The sequence below is a fragment of the Patella vulgata genome, chromosome 8 (assembly GCF_932274485.2).
Source record: "Patella vulgata chromosome 8, xgPatVulg1.2, whole genome shotgun sequence".
NCBI classification, from domain to species: Eukaryota; Metazoa; Mollusca; class Gastropoda; family Patellidae; genus Patella; species Patella vulgata.
Window position 1 is genome coordinate 54,529,610 of NC_065886.2, and position 21,268 is coordinate 54,550,877.

General features: G+C 34.4%; 1 protein-coding gene and 1 long non-coding RNA gene across 2 annotated transcripts; both read left to right on the forward strand.

Moving 5' to 3' along the window:
* Window positions 1–62: 62 nt before the first annotated feature.
* LOC130014126 (uncharacterized) lies at window positions 63–1,300 on the forward strand. Its single transcript, XR_008789118.1, has 3 exons — window positions 63–131; window positions 863–927; window positions 1,274–1,300. It is a non-coding gene; the product is annotated as an uncharacterized LOC130014126 (long non-coding RNA).
* A 3,398-nt stretch (window positions 1,301–4,698) lies between these two features.
* LOC126830274 (translation factor GUF1, mitochondrial) lies at window positions 4,699–8,982 on the forward strand. Its single transcript, XM_056103043.1, has 7 exons — window positions 4,699–4,722; window positions 5,105–5,175; window positions 5,795–5,896; window positions 6,492–6,625; window positions 7,002–7,047; window positions 7,594–7,806; window positions 8,739–8,982. The coding sequence occupies exons 3-7, from the start codon at window positions 5,822–5,824 to the stop codon at window positions 8,862–8,864; spliced, it is 594 nt and encodes a 197-aa protein (XP_055959018.1). The 5' UTR covers window positions 4,699–4,722; window positions 5,105–5,175; window positions 5,795–5,821; the 3' UTR covers window positions 8,865–8,982.
* The last annotated feature ends 12,286 nt before the right edge of the window (window positions 8,983–21,268 follow it).

Genomic DNA, 21,268 nt, shown 5'->3' on the forward strand with positions numbered 1-21,268 from the left:
ACCTGGCGTTTGAGAGTAATCTAGTTATTATACCTGTATTAAATAAAATAGATTTAAAAGGTGCTCAACCAGATATAGTAACACAACAGATGAAAACATTATTTGATATAGATCCACAAACTGTTCATAAGGTAAGATAGAGAAATGGGATTCAACCTCTACATGACACAAACTATGTCTATAGCAGTGGGAGGACACCGTAGAAAACCCACAAGGTTCGACGAGTGACCCTATTCCTTATCACATACAAGCTTGAAACCATACCATTTGACTCAAGCGCACCAATTAGACAACTAGGCCCCCCCCCACCTCCTATAAAGTAAAAAAGTTAATAATATAGATGGGTGGGGATGAATCTTTCCAACTATTATGGGTTTTGTAAGATTAGTCCATTGTAAAAAGAGAGAGAGATATTATCTGTTTTATTAAAATCATCTGTACATTGCCCTGACAGTAAGTAAACATAGGCCACTATTAAAATCATCTGTACATTCAAGCCTGGAAATAAGGCACCTGTCAGGCACAGATTCAGGCTTTGTCAGACACAAAACCTCTGGTGCCTGTCATTTTGTTTGGCACTGATATGTCTTTTTTATTGATATTATTAAGTTGAAAATATCAGGTACTATTTCATTAGTGTCTGACATTTTGTCAGGTACATCTAAAAGCGTTATTTCCAGGCGTGAGTACATTCCCTTGACAGCAAGTAAACATAGGCCATTATGAATATGTAATAGTGATCTTGTACTAAAGGAATGGCACATTTTTTTGGTTCCAATTTTTACCTTGAAGTTTATGTTAGAAAATATATACTTGGTTGATTTGGCTGGGTAGTTGATGATGATTTATTTGAATGTTTTAGATTTCAGCTAAAGCAGGAACTGGAGTAGAAGAATTATTACATACTGTAATAGAAGATATACCACCGTAGGTAAACAGTATCTTTATCAATAAAATAAATATATTTACATTCTCACAAATTACAATAGTTATGTTTCCTGCAGTTAGGTTTTTCTGGTTCTAGTTTAAGGCAAACAGACAATACATATAGTTAATAGATACACAAGAAAATAAATAAAGGTTTAATATTTATTTGAATATCATTGCAAGTTTTTCTAGACAGGGTTTAGCCTCTCTCTGCCTCCATATAGTCTGGTGTTTGGTATGCTGTCAATAACTTAGTACTATTCAGCTTGTTCTAAGTCGTATGAAAGCGTAGGTCCGATCTTTATATTCGACTGGTTTAGAAACTTTATAATTGTTTTTATTGTAGACCTAATGGTAGTAGAGAAGCTGTAACCAGGGTTTAGGACATTATTATTGTATTGTTTTTATTGTAGACCTAATGGTAGACGCTGTAACCAGGGTCTAGAGTATTATTATTTATTGTTTTTATTGTAGACCTAATGGTAGTAGAGAAGCTGTAACTAGAGCGTTATTATTTGATTCAACATACGATCAATATAAAGGAGTTGTTGGTTATTTCTCATTAATAGATGGTATGGTAACTAAAGGTAAGATAGAGAGTTAATCAACTCTATAAAGCTGCTTATCACTTCAATGTAAGCTAACGTTAAATAAAGCTATTTCACACACTTAGTTGATTACCCTTCCCTTGCATCATACCGTAGTGTACCGTAAGTATATTCAGACGTATGAATTATATTAATGGCTATGATTTATGCGATGGTTAAAGTGATGCTGCAGTATGTACTACAGGAAGCTTTCACAACAATATTCCAGTACGTTTCCAACTGACTAATGTTGTACATAATGTTGATATCTTGTTAATTTGTAGATGTGTACCAAGTTATTCATCTATACTAATAGATGTCTGTCTGTCTGTCTGTCTGTCTGTCTGTTCAAGGTTGGTAGCTGCACTAGGATAGACTGAAGTTTTGTGTATAGGGGTAGTTTGGACCAGAGAGTAGCATAGGCCAAGTGGCGATGCCAACCACTTCCAGTTTTCCTAGTTACATTACATCCGGTTCATGGTTATAACGCCAGGTCAAATGCTAGTTCATTCATAATATTTATCATCTGGTTCCTCTAACCGTATATAATTTACAGTAACAAAGTCTGTTGTTATTTCAAATTCAGTGAATCTGTTGCTATTTCGAATTCAGTATCTCTACGTGGAGTTTTTTTTTTTTTCAGGGAACAAAATAACATCATATCACAATAAAAAAACATATGAGATACAAGATCTAGGTTTTATGCATCCTCTAGAAGAACCAACCAATTCACTGTAAGTTTAATATCATTTATGGTTGTAGACCAGTGTTGTCTGTGTATTATATATTTATATCTATATACCATCTGTTGAGAAAGGTGTTTATATTGATATACAACAGTCTAGTTTGTATTATATACCCTGTTGTACGGGGAGAGGTCGGATGGCTGAATGGTTAGCATGTGTGCGTTGTATCATAAGGTCTGTCATTGAGTCAACTGGCCTGGTTTCAATTCCCCGGTTGTACGTCACATGGAGTAGGGTCGCCTGTCCAACCACATAGGTTTTCTCCGGTTCTTCTAGTTTCCTCCCACTGCTAAAGACTTCTACGTGCAAGCGAATTATTGAAATGAAATTGAACCATGTGTCAGTCCTGAAATGACCTAGTCTGGGTCGAGTGGATGTTAAACTCCACCTCTCTCTCTCTTTCTTTCCAAGGTAAATCGACTCGTTTTTTTTTTTTACATTTTGACTATTACCTGCATAGTTAAATGTGTATAATTATAGATATGCTGGTCAAGTTGGGTATATTATATGTAATATGAGAAATGCTAAAGAAGCACAAGTAGGAGATACGTATTATTTACAGAATACAGAAGTTCAACCTTTACCTGGTTTTAAAGCTTCTAAACCTATGGTACGATTAAATTATTCAATATACCTGTCAATTATTCAATATACCTGTTAATTATTCAATATACCTCTTAATTATTCAATATACCTGTTAATTATTTAATATAAATGGCAATTATACCTGTCAAATATTTAAACAGAGCTAAATCTGTCTATTGCAATTCTTTCTTTAGGCCTGAAATGTTATATAAATTATTAATTAGACATTAATTAATCAACTCTAGATGCCATCGGATGGTTCTGATTTTAAGTGGATTAAAATGATTCAGCCATTTAATAATTTGATTTAAAAATGGAGAAGCAAGGCTAAGACTCGAATGACCAGTACGGTAGTTACGATAATGCAGACATCTTGTCAAAACTACAACCATTGATAACTTGGCTCAAAAAAGAAATAAATTGAGCGAGATTTTCAATATATTCATTTTGCATTATCTATTTTTGAAATATTACAGCGAGAATGGTCAGCTCTTTTTCTAAATCTTACATAATGTATCTTTAACTGAATTAGTCTAGAATTATTTAACAAAATAGTGTTAGAAATTAATTTTGAGGCAAGTAATGTTAGAAATGGTCTTCTATGTTTAAAATTTATTTAAACTGTGTATTTATAGGTTTTTGCTGGTATTTATCCGTCAGATCAATCAGAATTTAGTTCTCTACGTAATGCTATAGAAAAATTAACATTAAACGATGCCAGTGTTTCTGTTCATATAGATAGCAGGTGAGGTATTGTTTATATAGCAGGTGAAGTATTCTCAACAGTTTAAAAATTTGATCCAAGTTGCACTATGGCCTACTTTTTTATCAAATTCCAACTGTCAAGGGATCTTTTATGTGCACGCCAATGTATACATGGTTCAATGGTTTTTCGTCCCATCCTGCATCACTGACAAGGGGAAACCACACCAGAAAATCCTGATGAACTTTCTTGGCCAATGCAGGGATCTAACACGCGACCTCCAGGCTAGCAAGCCAGTGTCTTAGCAACCATGGCTCCCCACATGTAAATGACATTTAGATCACCCTACAATACAATCACTGGTTTCACTGACATAGATCTATATTTACAATCTCTTTATAATTGGTTGGGATGGCCTAGTGGTCTAGAGAGCTACGCTTCGACCTCTAGCTGGCTGGTCACCACTGGCTTGCGGCTGTGTCGATCCCAGGTGTAAGTGTATGTGGCCTGGAGATAGGGGGAGCTTGTGGATTTACTCAGGATACTCTGAAAGACCCCTGCGTGTGTACTAAGATAATAAAGATGAAAATAAGACAACTTGTCTGTGATATCACCCTGTGTATATAGACGACTATTCACACTAGTCTTCATCCGCCAAGAATAAAGTCCTGTAGAGGTGTGGAGTTTTTTCTTTTACAAGCGTTGGAAAATATATTTTATAAAGATAAAGTTTATCAAATAGTTTTTAATTTCTTAAAAATAAGTTTTCACCCCTTGACATAAAATTCATATACTCAACACCTCATTAGAACAGGAAGGCATGAGTTTATATTTATTTAACTTAAATTTATTATTTATTTTAGTCCCGCTTTAGGTCAAGGTTTTCGACTTGGTTATCTAGGTTTATTACATATGGATGTATTTAGTCAGAGATTAGAACAAGAACATAATGCATCAGTTATAACATCTTGTCCTAATGTACCATATAAAAGTAAGTTATATAATATATAATACATCAGTTATAACATCTTGTCCTAATGTACCATATAAAAGTAAGTTATAAAATATAATATACATCAGTTATAACATCTTGTCCTAATGTACCATATAAAAGTAAGTTATATAATATACCATACATCAGTTATAACATCTTGCCCTAATGTACCATATAAAAGTAAGTAACACGTCCATATTCTAAATAACTCATTCTTCATCGCCTCAAACATTGCTGACGTTCTCTGCAACCTCGTGGATTTTATCCGGGTCCTCCGGTTTCCTCCCACTGCTAAAGACGCAAGCAAATTATTGAAATAAAATTGAACCATATGTTAGTCCCGAAATGACCTAGTCTGTGTCGAGTGGACTTAAACTCTCTCTCTCTCTCTAGGTAAAACCAACCAAACTATACTCCTGTTTACTAGTGGAACTATTATTAACAATGGGGTATAAATATCTAAAATTAATACTAAACCGATTAAACCAGATTGAAATAATGGACCATGTTTGTCTCACTGATATATGGAACATACATACAATTGTCTACATTATATTTACAGTAAAGATTAAAGGTGCTAAAAATATTAAAAAATATACAACAGATGAATTAACAATTTTAAATCCATGTCATGTAAGTATGGAAATTATTCTAGAATTATTAGTATATATTATTGTTAGGAACCTAAAGATATAAAGATGGTGGCATAGAATTAATAGAAAGCAGATATAGCTTAATAGTATGTGCAGAAGGACCTCACCAACATAGCAAATAAATTAACTCAAAACAACCTATTTAATAGTAGGAGACTTTGAAACCATTAGCCAACTATGTGCAGAAGGGTCTCACCAAAATAGGAAATGAAATAACTAACCTCAGAAAATCCTATTTAATAATAGGGGACTTTGAAACTGTTAGCCAAAGAAAACTATCAAACAAAGTAATTGGCTATCAGGGTTGACGACTCGGTCTGCAAGAAGTAAAATGTCTAATAGAATATGTTTAAAACACAGATTTTATTTCATTTCTTGTTTTCTGTTTGATTAGCCAATAAAATGGTCTTTTATTCAAACTTTATGTGAGATGTGTATGGAATTGTGGGAGATAATATTGGTTGGTCTATCAGGGCGCTTGTTAAAGCACTGATTCTGATTATGTTCAGCTACATGTACACGGTTCCTGGCTTAAACTGTATTGACAACTTGTTAGATCTGTATCTGTATTTTAATGTAAAATATTTATTATTGTATAGTTACCAGATAAACAGATAATAGATGAAATGAGTGAACCGATTGTAACCGGTACTATATTAATGCCTGATGATTATATTGGAGATGTAACATCTTTATGTTTGGTAAGCTATTTATATCCTAATTATTAACATTTAAAATATATGTGACCCACTCCCACGAGACCCGGCGCTTGTCGAGCAACTTCATTTTGTACTACGGGCACGGAAGCATAAACTGTATGCCTTCTTGTTGCTGTGAATGAGCCGAACTCCAGATGATACGACAAATTTAAAAAGAATTGCAGTTTTTGGAAAGCTTAGGCTGTGGACTATTTAAATATGCTGCCAGCTCTATTTTTATAAAAATGAACTAAAAGTCTGGTGTTGTGGGAGCAGCTCACATACAAGGTTAATCAGATCATCTGTTACTAACTGATTGCTATAGACAAAGTGATTACTGGTAATAAGCTATTTTAATCACACATTTTACAAGAGATTTTTGGTCGTTAGAACACAGTATATACGTGTAGATATATGATAACAAATATTGTTCTCTGTAGTTTTAATATATTTACTAGTGAAGGGTTTTAACCCTATTTTTAATATTTTTGGGGATATATATTAAGTTTATAAAATGCTTGAAATACTCCCCATTAATAGAAGTTTTAAGTAATTTAATATTTTTGTGCCCTTGTTGTTTTGTATATATTTATAATAGGAAAGAAGAGGAGAAATTATAGATCAATCCTATATCGATAATAAAAGAATAATGATCAAACTACAATTACCACTTAATGAAATATTGATAGATTTTTATGATGAATTAAAATCTTTAACTTCAGGTTATGCCAGGTAAATATAGTTTTTATAGACAGGTTTCATACTGGTTCATGCTGTAAATACTCTCATTTCTAACAACTGGGATGATTTCTATGTATGGCCCTGAAGATGATTTTACTGGTCGTCGTGAGAGTGGTAGCTCTCACCTGTCATCATATTGTCGCCCAATTAGCATCATCTTAGAGGGGTGTTGATTGGCTGAATGGTTAGCTTGTGCGCGCTGTATCATGAGTTCTGTCATTGAGTCAACTGGCGTGGTTTTGATTCCCCGGTTGTACGTGACAAGGAGTAGGTTCGCCTGTCCAACCTAGTGGGTTTTCTCCGGGTCCTCCGGTTGTCCTTAAACAATTGTTGACCGTAATTTTGTTTTAATCTTTTTTTAATTCAGTTTTGATTATGAAGATGCAGGGTACAAAGTTTCCACTCTTGTAAAGGTAAAATATAGATATAATTTTATTCGCCCACATTTTCATGTAGACGAATATTGTAGTCGCCTCTGTCCGTCTGTCCACAATTGTTTGTGAACACTCTACAGGTCAATGAAACAGGTCGATTGCAATGAAACTTGAAATATAGGTTTATCACCCTAAGATCTCAGTTCCTTTCGATATTGGCATGTATCGGACTGTAACTTCATGGATTAAGGCCCCTGATTGTATGAAAAATCACGATTTTAGCTTGTGGACTCTATAGAGGTCACAATTTTTATTCGATTTAAAAAAAAAAGTGTGAATATATCACCATTACACACAAAGATCTTGGTTCGAAAAATTGCATTTTTAGCTTGCGGATTCTCTAGAGGTTACATTTTTTTTCTGATTTTAAAAACCGTTTAAATACATCACCATTCCACCATAATGAAGGTTGAATTTGAATTTCAGGAAATCCTCCAGACCAGCATTCGTTATAATAAAAATAGAGAAAATGTGGTCTGGTATGATCAAGACTACATTTCACGTCTAATAATTTGACTATTTCAGGTTGATTTTTTTATCAACAATAAAGCTGTAGATGAATTATCAATAATATGTCATACAAGTCGAGCACGAGTCATAGCTAAAAATGTTTGTATTAAACTAACGGAGTCGATACCCAAACAGTTGTTTACAATCTCAGTACAAGGAGCAGTTGGTGGTAAAATCCTGGCGAGACAAGATATTAAAGCTTTAAGAAAAGATGTTTTAGCTAAATGTGTAAGTAAATAGAAACAATTTTACGTTAGTTTATAGAGGACTTTGACCCTGACATCATCCTCATGGGGAGTCCAGTCTCAGGAAGAATCTAATACTAGAACACTTATAGTTCTAAGGGGGAGGGGCGGATGACCGCATGTGTGTTGCATCATAATAATAATAATAACAATAATGGACATTTATAGAGCGTCACCATCCAGCTAGATTAGTTGCTCTGGTACTCTGTAAGATCTGTCATTGAGTCAACTGGCATGGTTTTGATTCCCCGGTTGTACATGACAAGCAGTAGGGTCGACTGTCCAACCTCGTTGGTTCTCTCCAGGTTCTCCAGTTTCCTCCCACTGCTAAAGACCCCTAAATGCAAGCGAATTATTGAAATAAAAATTAAACCATATGTTAGTCTTGAAATGATTTAGTTTGTGTTGAGTGGAGGTTAAACCCCATCTCTCTGTCTCTCTCTCTCATATGATACTTATATCTATAGGGTTTATTCCCATACACTTAGCTTGTATTTAATTACCTGTGTTGAAGGGGTCTTTCTTATTGTCTGTCCACATTTTATATTTAAGTTCTTTTAAAAAACAAAAAAAACAAATCCAGCCTTAATTTAGCCATATTTTTTCTAATTTTGTTTTTAGACTGTTAATAAGTAGGTATTCTGCAGGAATTTCGAGTCAGTCGAGGCTGATGATCATAAGTTTCCTTGTAATACATGAAAACAAAACCTGTTAAAAAGAATTTACTCAAATATTATTTGTCAAATTATTTTTACAAAAACTGATTTTGGCGTAATTTGGTGTTGAGGTAAAAGATGAAGAAAAATCAGTGGGAAAATGAACCAGTAAATTCTTTCAACATTTTTCTTTGTTCAATTTGTTCACATTTATAAAATGATAGATGTCAAATTAATAAAGTTTTATAATTCTTTTCAGTATGGTGGAGATATTACACGTAAAGAAAAACTTCTTAAAAGACAAGCAGAGGGCAAGAAAAAGATGAGGAAAATTGGAAAAGTAGAAATACCAAAAGATGCATTTATTAAAGCGTTAAAAAGATAGTTTTAACTATTATTGAAAATAGACTTATATCGTGAATACTTATTAATAAGGACAATAAAATACATGTGAAATCACTTATTTTACAATATTTTTTACAGAAATAAATTATTATAAAATATATCTCTGTGATTATGAAATGAAATGAAATGAGGTTTATCGTCCTACTGTTCTGCTCCGAACTGGGCTAATGAAGACGGGTATACGCCATACAGTGTGCTATGAGTGAAATTTTACCTGGGAAGTGGCACTATGGCCTACTCTTATATCGAATTCCAACTGCCAAAAGATCTTTAACGTGCACAATAATGTATACGTTGGACCTCGGTTTTACATCCCATTCAAATGACTAGACAGCTGTCCTTATCAGACCCTCCGTTGGAAAATTCCGATGAATTTCTTGGCCAATGCAGGGATCAAACACACGACCTCCAGACTAGTGACCCAGCGTCTTTTTACCCAATTAGCTGTGTGATTATGAAAATAGTGTTAACTGAATTTCCTTTGATATGGAACAGAATAAATACATTATTACCGGGGGGTGGGGGTGGCCGAATGGTTAGCATGTGCGCGTTGTAACATAATGTTTGTCATTGAGTCAACTGGCGTGGTTTGCGATTCAACGGTTTTACTTCACAAGGAGTATGATTGCCTGTCCAAGAATCAAGGAATTAAACTGATTATCACTTATACACTAAGTTTCATCACTTTTATCATATAGAATCAAGATTATCTCTCACTCTCTCTCACTCAAACACACGCACATTATTACCAGATTTTGATATGGCTTTATTCTTGGTAAAGATAGCGGTGTCTTGAAATTACAGGAAAAAATGAGGAAGGAAAGAGTAATCTGGTCTATTTATATTTTAATGGAATTATTCCATAATAATACACAAATTATAAAAAAATGTGAAAATTTAAACAAATACTAAACATAATTTTAATTCTTCAGTACATGTCATATCGTCCCTTTCCATACTTTACCATGTTTTTTTTTTAAAAATATACTCAATTTAATATTTTCACCACACTTCACTTACAATATTTAATTTAATCTCCACACACCATGTATATGTTTATAATATTTTCAACAGTGAATTTCTTTCAAATCACATCAATAATGATATTCGTCAAGAAATAAACAAAATAGTGGTCTGTTTATATAACTTTCTTTTGTTTCAACTACTGTTTACTGTACAGGATTGATTAGGATTAGGCTACTGTTTACTTCAACCAAGCAATGTACAGGATTGATTAGTATTAAGCTATTAATCAATTATTGAAATGTAGTAGTTACACAATTATTATTTCACGGGTGTAGTAAATCGAGCGTTAACGGTCCAGGACTAGTGGGACAAAATTTTATATGAAAACAAGCACTGCCACCTTGATTCATTTGTGAGAATGGTCAATGTTAAATATCAACTTTAACAAATTAATTTATATTCCCTTGTACATTGTACTATTTTTCATCACTTGTTTTCAATGAATTTTCACATAAATCATATCAATGATTAAATAATGTTGATGGAGATTGTGGAACACCAAACAATCTTACATTGTACTGTAATCAGTTCCTGGACTATCAATAATCATGGTGTCCCACAAGGGTCAGTTTTAGGACCATCACTCATTATAGCCTGATGTCTATCCTTTAATTCACACTTCAGTACCTCCAAAATTATATTTAATCTTGGTTGTGTTTTTTTTGGGGGGGGGGGGGGAGGATATAGTGTGTCATTAGATTCCAGATGCAACAACTATATGATACAAGTTCATCGTGCCTGTACTACCGATATTCTATTTGGTTTTAAAAAAGGTGAAACAGATAAAACCAGGATACACACAAATAAAATAAAGAGGTACGGCCAACTGAAAAAAAAAATTACAAAATTATTACATTTATTTGTTTGTTGGGTTTTTTTTTTACAAATATGCGAGTTTAAATTCCATGACTATGTTTCAATTTGAGTAAATGGTTGATGATTTCCAATTTGTTTCTGTATACATTTATCTTTTACAGCAAAACTTTGGATTTCCCTGTTCTATATGTTGAGACGCTTGGACGAAATCTTGGTAACACTCCCAGACTAAGCGCATTTTTTCTGCACAGCCAAATTAATGATAACGTTTTGACGCCAATCAGCCAAAATAGCAAAATTTTGTTTTCTTGGAAGAATTCAAGAGTTGGCAGCATTTGATTTAAATGGATGATTTATTTATCATATTAAGACATAACTAACATGTTTTAAACACCATAAACTATCATTTTAAACCAAATTTTCCTTGAAAATCACTTTCAATTTGAAAGTAGCTCACAATCCGACCATCTCTCATACACCCACTTTTATAGATGAAATAACCAAAATTGTTTAGACTTTCTCTATAGAGACCTTTAACAATTCCATACATCATATTCATGATTAAGGGTTTGGTATAGTGACCGCGGGGTCAAATGTCAACAAAAGTTACCCTTACCCCTAAAAGTAGTATTGATCTTAATTTGTTAAATTGGCCCAACATTGTATGTAAGTGTGGTATGAAGTTTTGGTATCTATACATGAGTTTTTAATAGCAAGCTATTCAGTGGGACCATATTCAACACCCTTTTATATTGACCTAATTTGCATAATTTCAAAATGGCCACCAAAACCTCCGGAGCATAGACTAACATTATGCAGTCGTTAATTTTTTGTGTCGCAAAGTCGTCCAAAGTCAAGAAAGAAACTTACTATTCCAGCCATTTTATATCTGAATAAGAAATCTCCTGGACGAATATACTGGAGCCATATTCTGAACAACAGTTTCTGTAAGTCTGGTTACCACAGCAATAATAATCATTCTTAGAATAAAGTTTTAATTTTAATGGACAAATAAAACCGGTGTGTAATTTACCACTACTGTCATTATACGGGGGACAATACTCTCCCATCTTGTATAACCTGAAAATATACAAATAAAGTTGTTAACGTCCGCACATCTTGGGACTAACATATGGTATATTATCATAGCTTGATAATGACTAGAGAAGCCTAGTCGAAACGTCGCTCAGTAAAAAGCAGTAATTGTATTCCATAGAATTGTGACCTGTATAATATGGTATATTGTTATAGCAATAAATCACTTAAAAAGTTGGAGAAAGCACGTGGCCTTGGAACATAATATTTCTTACGTTGTAAACGGCGATCAAGTTTTGGATACTTGTATGGTTTCTTCTTACGTTGTGGACGGTGGTCAAGTTTTGGTAACTTGTGTGGGTTTCTTCTTACGTTGTGGACGGTGGTCAAGTCTTGGGAACTTGTATGTTTTTCTTCTTACGTTGTAGACGGTGATCAAGTCTTGGATACAGGTATGGTTTTCTTCTTAGGTTGTGTATGGTGGTCAAGTTTTGGTAACTTGTATGGTTTTCTTCTTAGGTTGTGGACGGTGATCAAGTCTTGGATACAGGTATGGTTTTCTTCTTAGGTTGTGTATGGTGGTCAAGTTTTGGTAACTTGTATGGTTTTCTTCTTACGTTGTGGACGGTGATCAAGTCTTGGAAACTATGGTTTTCTCATATTTTGAAGATTTCCAACAGATCTATAGAGATGTTTAAATATTGACAATATTTTCATTGCGAAGATCGATTATCCACGCAATATTGATTGCTCTGTGTTTATCGATGTGGAAAGGAAGGGGAAATAATCAGTAAATTGAATTATTGATATATCAGATACACCGTCATTAATTCTTGTCACAAGCTCAAGAACCGTGACAAAAATTAAACATTTATCATTCCATTGTTGTATAGTTCCTTTTGAATGGATTTCTATCTTAGTTAAGATGAAGAAAACGGATTTTGATTAAAATTAAAAACTAACAGAGAATAACAGCACATTAATTAAGCTTTGACTGACGTTGTTTGAAAATGGTTATATGTTTGTTTACTAATCATAGCCGTTTTATCGTCGAAATTACTCTCCTCATCCCCTATATGTAATATTGTTTAAAGATAGATTGTCAAGGTAAACAATGATCATAACCCAGGACCGGACTTGTGGGCCAAATTATCAGTGGGCCCCCATATTTATATGAATGTTGGCGTGTTTCAGTAAGTATTTATGTGCCCTATACTTATTGTATAGGGATCCTTGTGGTTTAAAGATACATTATGTGAGATTAGATAAAGAGTTGGAGTTCTCACTATAATAGTTAAAAATCTAGATAATGTAGAGGGAATTTGTTGAAAATTTCAGTCAAATTGATCCACCCTGAACCGAGTATTTAGTGACGGAATTTTGGGCCTAGCCTCGATCATCATTACTAAAGTCGGTACGATAAAAAACAGTCTCGATTATCCAATTTATTTATTTAATCAGAAGCAACAGACCGGGTTCTAATCCAGTAAATATCGCAGGCTAGCGATGACATCGAGAGTTGATTATGGTCTGGATAAGTTAATTAATGTCTAATTAATAATTTAGATAAGATTTCATGCCTAAAGAAAGACCTGCAATAGGCAGATTTACCTCTTGAATAATGTATGTTTAACTTGGAATATTATATAACGAAACGATGTACACTTCGAACAAGGTTGGTTATACGCTGAGCGACATATTAGTTTCAGTGAGCCCCCAGAACCCTAATATAATACCCTACGATGCGTATTAGTGACCCAGTTCTAATATTTCTGTCAGTTATATAATCAGGTACTCTTTAAGTCCAATTGCAATATGTTCCTTATTTTGCTTATTTGCGAACGATGCATACAAATGTCATGTAGACCGACCATTTCTAACATGGGTAAAAATTCTGAAAAGTATTATCGACTGAAAATCATTGGATTCAAGTCCATTTTGAAAAATAGATTCAATTTGATATATTCTTGGTGAGTAACACAAGTTAAATGAAATAGAATTAATGGAAATGTTGAACTTTTTTATACGCCCACATTTTCATGTGGACGTATATTGTCTTCGCCCCTGTCCGTCCGTCCGTCCGTCCGTCCTCAATTTGTTTGTGGACTCTCTACAGGTCACAATTCTTGTCCGATTTTGACGAAACTTGAAATATAGGTTTATCCCCAAAAGATCTCGGCTGTTTTCGATATTGACATGTATCGGATCGAAACTTCATGGATTATGGCCCCTGTTTGTACGAAAAATCACGTTTTTAGCTTGTGGACCCTATAGAGGTCACAATTGTTATCCGATTTTTTTGAAACTTGAAATGTCAGTTTATAACCCACAGATCCCAGTTCCTTTCGATATTCGCGCATATCGGACTGTAACTTCCTGAATTATGGCCCCTGATTGAACGAAAAATCGCGTGGACCCTATAGAGGTCACAATTTTTATCTGATTTAAAAAAAACCGTATTACTATATCACCGTTACACTCTAAGGAAGGTTGAGTTCGAATTTCGTGAAAATCGGACCAAAATTGCCGGACAAAATGGCCTCCGTTTGTACGCGAATAGTGTAAAAAAAATATGGTAAATCAAGGCTGTGGACCCTGTATAGGTCGCAATTTTAATATTTTAATTCAATTTTGATGAAACTTGAAATGCATGTTTATAACCCAAAGATCTTGGTTCCTTTCGATATTTGCGCATATCGAATTGTAACTTCATGAATTATGGCCCTTGATTGTAGGAAAAATCACTCTCTTTTTAGTTTGTTCTCTATCCATCTCTCGAAAATGTGGGCGTATCCTGCCTGGCAGCCGCTGTTTTTTTTTTCGTATTAGAACAAAAGCCAGTCCTTTTTAAAGACATACAGTCACTGATGTACAAGCTCCGGCTTGTTTTCAGATCCCACAACTATATCGTGTACTTTTATAATATGTAACTTACCAACGGAGCCCTTTTTGATGAAGTGGTCCTGCAACAGCATTGAGTTAAACGGGATCCCCGATTGTGGACCGAATGAAGGCCCAGGGGATGACCTTTATCTCTCGGCCATCCAATGAAACTTTTGAAAGTGAGGGGGCCCCCTCAAATGTGTGTGTGGTTGGGGGGGGGGGGCTTTGTCCTACTTTTACCCCGCCCTAGACCCGGTACTGAAACTAGAGAGCGAGAGAGAAATGGGGTTTAACGTCCACTCGACACAAACTAGATCATTTCGGTACCAGCACATGGTTCAATTTTATTTCAATAATTCGCTTGTGCGTAGGGGTCTTTAGCAGTGGGAGGACCCGGAGAAAACCCACGAGGTTGGACAGGCGACCTTACTCCTTGTCACGTAACCGGGGAATCGAAACCACGCCAGTTGACTCAATGACAGACCTTATGATACAGCGCGCACGTGCTAACCATTCGGTCATCCAACGCTCCTGGTAGTGATAAGATTTAATATAATATTAAGCTCACTAATTATTAAAATGATCAATGGAATTATTCTGGACTATAATCTTACCTGTTTTAGTTGACTTCCAGAATATCTAATCAAATGTTACAAATTGACTCTAACACAAATCTCTTACTACGTTACAGCATACAACTAAAATCCCCACTGCTTCATGACGTAGCCTTCTGACTATATTTGAACTTCTGCATTTCTTATAAAATAACTCTTGATGAAGAAAAGAAAGCCCTTGTTATCCCCTGACCATTGATCTTCAAATAAATTTCGAGTGTTATTATACACGGTTATCAAACATAACAAGCACCGGCCATGTTTGATGGTTCCGACCAAGGCTACATTACCGGCAAGTTAGATCGATTCCTTTTCAAGGTACTATCAATTGTAAATTCTATCTATATTTTGATATTACTTAGGAACAATAAAATATAGATTAACGAACAAAATATATATTTACGTTGTGCCGTTCTTCAATCAATCAATAGTCACGTGTTTATGAAGAATGTGCATTTAAAAATAATAATGGAATTAAAGATGCAGTTTGTAAAATTAAATGGCTGATGATTGATTATATAAGTATTACGGTTTGAAAACAATTTTGATTTACATTGTTTTTTTTATTTGTTTGGTATTTCGCTGGTTTCATTTTCTTCATTTAAACGGGAGTATACGCCCACATTAAATAACTCCCACGGTTATTTATTGTTGATAATGAAGCCATGTATTGATATTTGGAATTTTTCTATCGCAAATCGCGGAAGCACTGGCAGTGTGAAGTTGAATCGTTTTTCGTTATTCGTTATTCACCAATAACGAATAACGAGGTGGATCACCTCGATCGTTATTCGCGAATAACAAGGGATACGCCACCTCGTTATTCGTTATTCAGCTTTTTATTCGTGATTCAAATATGCAGCTAGCCATGACTAGAATGATGCATGTCAAGTATCCCCCAGTAGTATAAAAGACAGCAAAACGACTTCTAGACGAAAACAATAAACATTGTTATTCAAGCAGCGAATAACGGAGTTGTTTGTTATTCGTTTTTCACCTCGTTATTCGGGCTTCACATATGAAGGGGTTCACGCATCTTTAATGAGGAAAATTCAGGATTTAATTTAAAACGATCACTATACAACAATAGAATAATGGATTGTAAAGTATCCCCTAGCAGTAGAAAACATATTAGAACACGTATAGTCGGTAAATAAACCAGATTGTTATTCAAGCGGTGAATAACGAATAACGAACTGTTTGTTATTCGTTTTTCACCTCGTTATTCGGGATTCACATATAAGGTATTCATGTATCTTTAATGAAGATATTTCAGGATTTAATTCTAAACGATCATTAGACAACAATAGAATAAAGTATTCCCTAGCAGTAGAAAACATATTAAATGACGCATAGTCGATAAATAAACCAGATTGTTACTCAAGTGGTGAATAACGAGCTGTTTGTTAATCGTTTTTCACCTCGTTATTCGGGATTCACATATGAAGGTGTTCATGCATCTTAAATGAGGATAATTCAGGATTTAATTGGTGAATAACGAATAACGAAAAACGATCCAACTTCACACTGCCGGAAGCACTCCGTCTTTACGTTCAAATTTATCCAATCTTGTGATACAGAACATATAGTTACGGTGGAATTTATGTAAACTTTGTGAGATTGTTCATTGGAGTAAAGTCGAGAATTTCAATTTTTTGGAAACCCTATCGAGGAACCCTATCGAAATTTATCCTTCCGTTGTCGGTCGTGGAGTTGTCCATTGGGGCATAAAGAACACCGTTATCGAATTTCGGATCGTAAACTTTAACTTTAATTCTCGATTGAATTGTAAAATCCGAGACATTTCCCGGTTCCTTTGATCTTTTAAATTTTTAAAATTTTTCCTTAAATCTGGTAGGAAAGTTGATTGATTCATAAAAAAAACAATGTAATACAGGACATAGATAGATTTAAAACAAAAACACACACACAAAAAAAATTACTCTATTAGCGCGGGCGACTTTGTTGCTGGTGGGATCTGACAAGCTCAACCTCTATCCAAATATTATTCATAATATTGGAAATTTAAAACACGAATTAGAATTTAATATTGATCCATTTCAACCAATAATTATGTTATTATCTTCCCGAGAAAATATGTGGTGATCATAATATCCAATATTTAAAACACAATGAACATTTTTAAATAACTACGCGACTCGCGCATTCTACAATCTGATCTATATTTCGTTTCGTTTTTTTTATACTTTCGATGGGCTACACCAAGTGTAGTTAAGACAAGTAAAATGAAATTTTGAACTATAAAAACGAAACGAAATAGGATCTGTGTTTTAACCAGATTGCGCATTCTATGGACATGATGATTTAGACCGCCATTTCTAAATCATAAGCCAGGCGGCAATACGGAGTTAATTACAGGGGAATTAGGGAAGATTAGATACACAGGCTTGACAGTTCTCGCTATGATAGTTAAAACAATCGATTATGAAAACAATTTATGTTTGAAATTTCAGTCAAATTACTTCACTCTGAACTGAGATATTACTCATTGAAATTTACTGTAGTTAGTAGGATAACAAACAAAGTCTCGATTATCCATTTTTATGTTAAATTATCCATCATAAAACGTATTCAAATCCAGTAAATATCGTATGTTAACAATGACATCGAGAGTTGATTAGGCTCTGGATAAGTTAATTAATGTCCAATTAATAATTTATATAACATTTCAGGCACAAAGAAAGACTTGTAATAGGCAGATTTAGCTCTTGCATAATGCACGTTTAACAGAACGGCTGATACACAATCCAAAAAACTTAAATCGTATAGTATGGTTATATCTATTGTAAAGTAATTATTTGCTGAATATCATTTTAAAAAAAACACATATTTCATAATAAAAGAAAAGAAAAATTATTAATATTGTTATTCTCTTTTCTGGGTCGAAATAATAAAATCACAATAAACTATTTATATGATTATTCAAAATAAATATACAGTGATAGATGTAGTACTGAAATGTTTCTGTTGTCATTGTCCATGATTCAAATATTCATGGGTTCTAAAACCAGTGCCATTATTAATTCTATACTGACAAAGAAAGTGATCGGGTAGGCGACCTAATTCTAACATGTTCGCCCGTTAATATCCCAAACACTTCGAGTTTATTTTGATCAGATCAGCTCGAAGCATGAACACTATGTTTTTAAAGATCGAAGATATAAAAGCAGAATATTCAGAGAGAGAGAGAGAGAGATGGGGTTTAACGTCCACTCGACACAAACTAGGTCATTTCGGGACTAACATATGGTTTAATTTTATTTACATAATTCGGTTGCGCGTAGGGGTCTTTAGCAGTGGGAGGAAACCGGAGGACCCGGAGAAAACCCACGAGGTTGGACAGGCGACCCTACTCCTTGCCACGTACAACCGGGGATTCGAAACCACGCCAGTCGACTCAATGACAGACTTTGTGATACAGCGCGCGCACGCTAATCATTCAGCCATCCAACACCCCCCCCCCCCGAATATTCAGAAAAATGTGTAACGTATGTATCGGTGGTATCGTGGCTACCGAATTTCTATTACCAATAAGTGTTTATGATCTCGATTTAGGTTATACCTCTTCACCTCTTCGATCCCCGAGGCAGATTAACAACTGTGAAACTTCTGGAGACTAGGGTTATAGATGTATTCCAATAAAAGTATGAACATTTTGGTATATGTCATAATATGGAAAGTATAGACTCATCCAATCTTGATAGAAAAATACCGGATTCATCGAAAAAACAGTCATGGGGCGGGTACATGAGAAAAATAAAGAGTTTCACAAACTGGCAGGAAGTACGCTTGTTATCTGCTATAATGGCTTAGTGCGAGCAAAGTGCGCTTTGTATGAATGGCTTAGTGCATGCAGGGGCGCTTTGTATATGAATAGCTAGCGACTGTGAAAACATATGCTTAAAACGTACAACAGATTCTACGATTAAACAATGGGTGCAATTGGACTGAGGAAAATCCAAGAATTTAATTCGGCTTTGACATCTATGGTAAATGGACAGCGAGTACAGACAAATACCAACTGAAATGGGTCTTTCCTAAACTTGGTTGGTTATTTCCTAGCGATTTAATTTAAATTAATCCACAGAGAGAAACAATAAGCTTATCAAGGTTCGTTAGACAACGCCTCGCTCACTTTGTAACACCATGTAAGTTATGCATGACATTTACTGCGGTTGTTACATTGTGGACTTTTATTAGCTGACATAGGCTGCATTGCAAACTAGCAGATAAAACAAAAATGTTGTCCCGTGGAAAAAGAGCTCATTTGAAGAAGTTCAATTCACCTTTGTAGTAGAAAATGGGAATTTTGTAGTCTGGGGCCAACCATGTTGAGGCTCCCTCGTGTTGTAAAAACAGCCCACCACCATTTTGTCGAATTTTTATTTTGAATGGTTTTATTATGCTGGTTTGTTTTCATGCTATTGAAGTCTTATGGTTGATAGTTAGTGCTAAATGATACGGCCAGGTCAATTTTTCGTCATAGGTCACGATATGTAAACAGGGCCAGCGCTAATCCTTAACCCTGGATTTAGCCCCAATGTTTACCCTAACGCTAACCTACAATCTCGCCAACAATCACGTGCCCTAAACCTTATTTACATCTCAGCGACCGTGACAAAAATTGAGCTGGTCTTAACATATAGATTTAGCCGACTAACGATTTGGTCGACTTTTTATTTTGAATGGTTTTATTTTGCTGGTTTTTTTTTATGGTTGATGTTACATAATCCCCAGGGTAAAATTGTTAATGATTCCCCGTCCATTGTATGCGAACGTTTTAATATAGATCGTTATTGAAGATCTAACCGGTTATCTAATAAATTACAAAACAAGCTTTCAATATTTTATGGAAAGCGAGGGCATTTTAAATATTTACACTACACTTTGTTATCTCTTCCCTGTCTTTCCAGATAATGTTTGAAAAATTAAAATCTATGTCATCTTGATAAATATGCTGACATTTATCAAATATTTGTTATTCCGTTTTAGCATTTTAAACGCACATAAAAACATTTTGAAATCATCGATTTTACTGCATTACCATTATATTCCTCTATGACACTTTCCGTTGACTGCTTTAAAAAAAATATAATATTCTGCATGTCTAATCGATAAAATCGAATAAAATTCAAACACAAGTATTATTACAGACCTCCTGCCTGTATTTATCGGCTGAATCAAAAATGTTTTAAAGAGACATTGGTGCTTTCAAGGTCTTTGTCGGTTGAAATAACAAAAAATTAATATTCGGTTTGTTATGATTTGGGCTACATGGGGGTGTTTAAATTAGATTGCATACAAAATTTGATTTCAGAAAATGACCGATGAAACTCTCGATTTACTCACATTAGGTTAGATTTTCAACAACTAAGTCAATTCTATTTACATGTATTAATATTACATTTATTTACCGGCTGAATGTATCACATGTCTGTGATAAAGAGAGATAACTACCTAAAAGTTTGGGAATTGCTGACTAATCTAGCAACGGCTAGATGTTGTAAAAATCGCAATATTTGCTTCTTGAATGAAAAGGAGATGAATGAAAGGTGATTTAAAGTTCTACTGTTCTGTACATCCGGGCTATATAATGAAGATGGTCATACGCCATACAGTGGGTCTACGGGCTATTCTTATGTCACATGTTCTTTTACGAGCATGCTAACATGTATATTGGACCTCAGGTTATCGTCCCATCCCAAGATACTTTCCTGGTCAACACCTGGATTGAATGCTCATTAATTCCAATTTTTTTAGGAAAAAAAAAATCAAAATTTGTGTGATTGTTCAGGTAATTTTGTTCAGAGATATAGCTCCTGTCAGCAAACCATGTAAATGCTTTAAATCTTTTAGAACTTACTGGAATTGTTTGGCTAGTTATAAGAATCTTATTAAAAAATGAAAAAATGTCTGTCTGGTAATATTAAAACAGTTCCATTTTTTCTCAAGTTAAAATATTTTCAAAAATCTTTACCAGGTATATATA